This window comes from Phaethon lepturus, unplaced genomic scaffold (assembly GCF_000687285.1).
Source record: "Phaethon lepturus isolate BGI_N335 unplaced genomic scaffold, ASM68728v1 scaffold51507, whole genome shotgun sequence".
In the NCBI taxonomy this organism is placed as follows: domain Eukaryota; kingdom Metazoa; phylum Chordata; class Aves; order Phaethontiformes; family Phaethontidae; genus Phaethon; species Phaethon lepturus.
This window is the reverse complement of record NW_010553571.1, coordinates 1-4,889: the sequence shown is the minus strand read 5'-3', so window position 1 is coordinate 4,889 and position 4,889 is coordinate 1. Positions and strand designations below refer to the sequence as shown.

General features: G+C 52.6%; 1 protein-coding gene across 1 annotated transcript; it reads right to left on the bottom strand.

Moving 5' to 3' along the window:
* Nucleotides 1-733: 733 nt before the first annotated feature.
* GPATCH3 (G patch domain containing 3) lies at nt 734-4,583 on the bottom strand (the record flags this gene model as incomplete). The annotated part of the gene is made up of 6 exons (XM_010291573.1): nt 734-1,091; nt 1,697-1,824; nt 1,949-2,070; nt 2,357-2,416; nt 2,784-2,958; nt 4,226-4,583. Coding segments are annotated over 6 exons (1,063 nt in total), but the record flags the coding sequence as incomplete, so codon positions are not given.
* Nucleotides 4,584-4,889: the final 306 nt, after the last annotated feature.

The following is a 4,889-nucleotide window of genomic DNA, read 5'->3' as shown; positions in this document are numbered from 1 at the left end:
GCCGGGACTCGAACTCCAGGACCCCCAGCCCGAAATCGTGATCTTGATCCCCGGTTCGGGTCCTGGCGACGGCCCTTGTCCCTCCAGCACAACCCCATCCCCAGTTCTCTCTCTCTCCAAGAGAAGGGGAAACTACACCCTGCATCCCCCCGACACAACGAGAGCCTTAAGGAAGGTGCACAGGGCCAAGCCAGAGCCTGCCAACAGAGCGTTCAACCGATTCACATTTAACCCTCCAGTACGGGGTCACTGGGACAAAGGCTCTCCCCCTGCAGAAGAGTGCCTGCGTCAGGAAAACGGGGCAGAGCACATCGGAGAGCCATGGAAGGAAGCACCCGCTACGCCCGACCGCAGGGAAACGCCTCCCGCAGAATTCCTCTGGAGGCTGCCAGGATGAGTCTTTCATCCCGATGAGTTTCTCCCAGGAGTGTGGGATTGTCACGCCCAAGCAACGCAGAGCTGTGGGCCAGCAGCGAGCTTTCTGCAGGACAGTTACCGTGCCACAGCTGGCCCTGCCTGTACTTGTCCTTCCCTGGTCTCAGGCAGCCATGAACTATAAGTTCTGTTTTTTTAGGCTGACCTAGCACACAGGCTTGGTCAATCCAGGCAGTAGTATTGGCTCTAAACAGCCAGTCTGACATGCAACACCCTTCCCCATTTCCACTGAACAAACAGGACCAGTGCTATTTTCCCTCATTTGAATGGTTCAATTAGGGGGGGGGGAAAAAAACCCACCAAGGCAATTTTTGTTACAAGTCTATATTTCTTCCAAAAATAAATATATGAACACCCTGCTCCAAACCTGAGACCAGGAGCCAGCCTGTGCTCAGCAGGAGCAGAACCAGTACAAAGGCTCTGTGACAGTCTCTGCTCAGCATGACTGGGCACTGAAGCTCTCCAGAGCACCATGTGACGACCGGACGAATGCCATGTCCTGCCTGTACTTCATGGCAGTGGGTGGCTGGCGCCTGAGCAGCTGGTCACCGCTGTCTTTTGGGTCAGGGCCATCGTAGATGGTCGAGATGAGGATGGGAGCGTCCCGCCGGGGCTTTTTCACCTTGCTGAATGTTGGCAGTTTTTCCCCGTGGTACCTAGAGTGAAACAGGAAACATTTGCTCCAACTGAGTCCAACTGCTGCTGAGGCAGTCAGACACCCCTGTGCATCCCAGCTCATTTCCTTCACAAGCTGCAGGGGAGAAGTGGACCAATACACCGCAATAAGGATTCTTGTCCTATTCCTGGCTGTGAGATTGCTCTAGGAGGAGAGCCAGCCCTCACAGCAAAACACACCACCATACCAAGCCTCCAGAAACGCTGCAGAGAAGAGAGGTGAGGTGCACAGGTACAGCTCAGGTCACTTGGGCCTTCCCCACCAGAATACCCTAGCAGGGGTGACCCTCAATCCTCAAGCACAGCTCTCCCTCTGTGTTTGTGTGCTGCATGAACCTGCAAATAGTTCCAGTCCTACTCTAACAACACACGCTCCTCTAAGGTGATGAAGAGCAGCATATTTAGCTCTGGGCCGCTGTGGCAGGCCCTGCCACCAGCTGCGCAGAGAAAGGCAGATCCCTGGGACACCCTTACAGTCCTGGTTCACCCTCCACTGCTTTTACAGTGACTTAGCGGCTGCATCAGCCCAGAGAGCCTGGGCAGATGCTCTGAACACAGGCTGGCCGGGGCAGTGTTGGGTACTTACCCCAGCCCCCTCTTGCATCTGGGATTCTGACCCTCGTTGTCCAGAGCTTCAGCCATTCCAGAGTTGCTGCTCCCCAGCCCCAGCCCTTCTGTCCAGCCCTGCTGCTCCAGCACCTTCCTGCCAAAGCCCTGGGGAAAAAACATCACAGAGCTAGACAAAGCTCATCCTCATCTTCCCAGAGCCCTCCTTCCCCTAACCCGCATCCCCACCGCAGTCTTGTTCTCTGCTGCTCCATCCCCTCCCAAAGCTCACCTTGGTGTATCTCTCGAAGGTGCCGATCTGCTGCCCTGAAACTGACCCATCCTCCAAGCCATCCCGGAGTCGCTGTTCCAGCCACATCTGGACCGAGTCCCGAGCATCCTTATCACCTCCATCTAGGGAGAAAGAAGCAAGAGTCAGAGCAGCACAGCTCAGGAAAGCTGTTCACTACTGTCATTTCCCCCAGAGCACCACGCAACAAGGAGGCAGAACCTGTTCTTTTTGGCAACTCTCACTGCCAGACACGAAAAACGTTGTTTCAAGTACACTGATGTCTTGGATGCTTTCAGAGGATAGCAGAACCAGAGTTCCCCACTGCAGAAATTCTGCAGGGTCAGAATTTCCCAACCTCCCTGGTTTCCGGCAGGGGGGGACAGGGACAGACCGTTTCAGCTCTGATACCTTTGTCATAGTAGATGCTCATGTCCACATCCCAGTCATCTGCAGTCTGCTCATCAAAGTCTGCCAAGAGAAGGAAAGCACCAGTTTTGGTGATGGTTGTTGAATTCTGACACAGAAGAGCTGTTTGCTGCTGGCCCAGCTCCCCATTTTCTCTAACAATATAGGAAAGAAATGGTATTAGAGACCCCACAAACCACAACACTTACACAACAGGCTGCCACTAGGACCACTGTGGTCTCCTGGTGACTGGATTGAACCACTGCAGGTTTTGTGATCAAGGGAAGGTTTAAAAAGTGGTGGCCAGATGCCCGTATCTGTAGCTGATCTGGAATGCTCGTACGGGGTTATACCTGATTTACCTGCAGGGCTGGGCCCCCCAGTTCGTGGTGCTTAGTTTGTGGCTCAGCGACACAAACACCAATGTTACCTCCGTTCTTCTCCTGCCAGTACTGAGCATCTGTGTAGAAGACAAGGCCAGAGCCGCCTTTCTCCCACTTCAGCTCAATCTCCTCTTCAAAGAGCCGCTCCTCCACACGGTCCTGCTTGGTCACGTCCTCGTGCAGAGCTTCGTGTCGCTCCCACTCCTCACAAGTATCATTGTCCTGCAAAGAGACCGGTGAAAGGTGGGCAACACCAACAGCACACAGCCTCCTCCCTGTTTCTCTGACCCTTGCGGCCCATCGCAACACCTTCCCTACGAAACAGCTTTGTCAACAGAGCTCGTCTCAGCCTGCTGTTTTCAGGCACTAACACGACCGGCACTGATGACCTCATTCCCCTGACTAATGCCATCTTCAGAGTCAGCAGACAGAAGTGGTGAAAAATACCACATCACACCCACTTCACGGCATGCTTTCAGCAGCGTACCCAATCTGTAACGCAAAGATGCCCATTTAAGGAGCAGGTGTGTTGTACATAAAGTCAGCACTAGCAACAAATTAATTCCACTCAAGTTGATCCCTAAAGAGATTGTGTCGGTTCCAGAGAAGCAGCTCGCTGGCACAGACACAGATCAGACTGACAGCTTTACTGTTCTGGGCAGAGCCCTCTAAGGAAGATATTAACCAACGAAGGAACAGCCAAAAGAATGACTACAGATCCAGGAAACAGAACCTGTGAGAAACGGCTAGAGGAGTCTGTTTAGTCTGGAGAAGAAAAGACCGAATAAAAAGTTTGTAAAGGAGAGAACAAAGCCTCCTCTGTGTCCACTGTTGCTAGGAGAAGCTAATGGGGTAAAATTGCAGCAAAGATTTGGCATCTAAGTTAATTCTGATATAGTAAAGAACGGGAATGGCTTGCCTCAGGATTGTGCTGCCTCTGTAATGACAGAGGTTTGTGAGAACAGGCTAGACAGGCATCTGTCAGGTGGAGGGAGCGAGATAGTCTCCGGAGAGCCTGTCCTGCCCTGTTTTCTAGGAGTCTGCCACGAAAGCCATTTTTCTCAGAATGACTAACTTCAATCACAGGAGCATTCAAGGTCAACCATTTCTAGCACATGAACATGCTCCTGAATCTCGTCGCCTCATTTACAAGCAACAGCAGAGCTGGGCCAATCTGCCATGCAGCAGGGCAGAGATCTGCTCCCTCTGCCTGTGCTCGCTCCTCGAGACCAAACCCTTTGGGCTCAACCCCTACAACCAGCTTGATTTGGACAAGCAGTTTTGGAGGCATTAATGCACACATTGTTCATGTGCCAAGGGGCTCAGTGCACCAAGACGTGAACAACCATATTTTAACACCATTTTTAAACAAGTGATTTATACAATACAATTAAAATATCCAAAATGAGCCCTTGAACAGTTCTATCAGCCCTCCCAGCTTCACAGCTGCAACAGCTAACCTTGGACGGTGCTAGAAAAATCCACTTACGTCATCCGAGTGCAACTCCTCTTTCTCCTTCTCCTGCTCCTCCTCATCTTCTTCAGCACTGGCTGGGCTAGTCACCTCAGATCTTGCCACAGGCCCCTCTTCCTCTGTGATCTCATCCCCTGTAGCAGTGTAAACTCTTTCTTCTTCTATAACTGTCTCAGTGTCCTGGTATTCAAAAGGCACATTCCCATACCTACGGGATGAGCCTGTCCTTGGAAAATCCAGCTGCAATTTCTTGATAATCCGGGGAGGCAGCCTGCAGGCCCGGATCAGCTCCAGAAAAACTTTCAGGGGGGTGCCCACGTTCCCGTAAGGCATGAAGGAAGGGGGGCTGAACTCTAGGGAAACGTCTCTGTGCCTGGAAGAGAGAAAGTAAGTTTTTTTTCGGGGTACATACAGTTCAAAAGAGAAGGGTAAATCAGGGCAGGAGGGCGATGAGCAGACCCCAAACCAACTCTTCGTGCCTCATAATGGATTTAAGGCATTAAGGAGATTCCACGAGGGGTTTTAACCACCCGGTGCCCTTAGATTGGCTGCTGAGACCCGCAGGGGTGGGATCCAGTGCCCAACGGGTCCTCCAAGCCTGCGGAGTGGCCCGGCCCGGCCCTCCCAGTGCCGGCTCGTACCTGTCCCGGGGCTGAGGCGGACCCTGCGGATAAGGCAG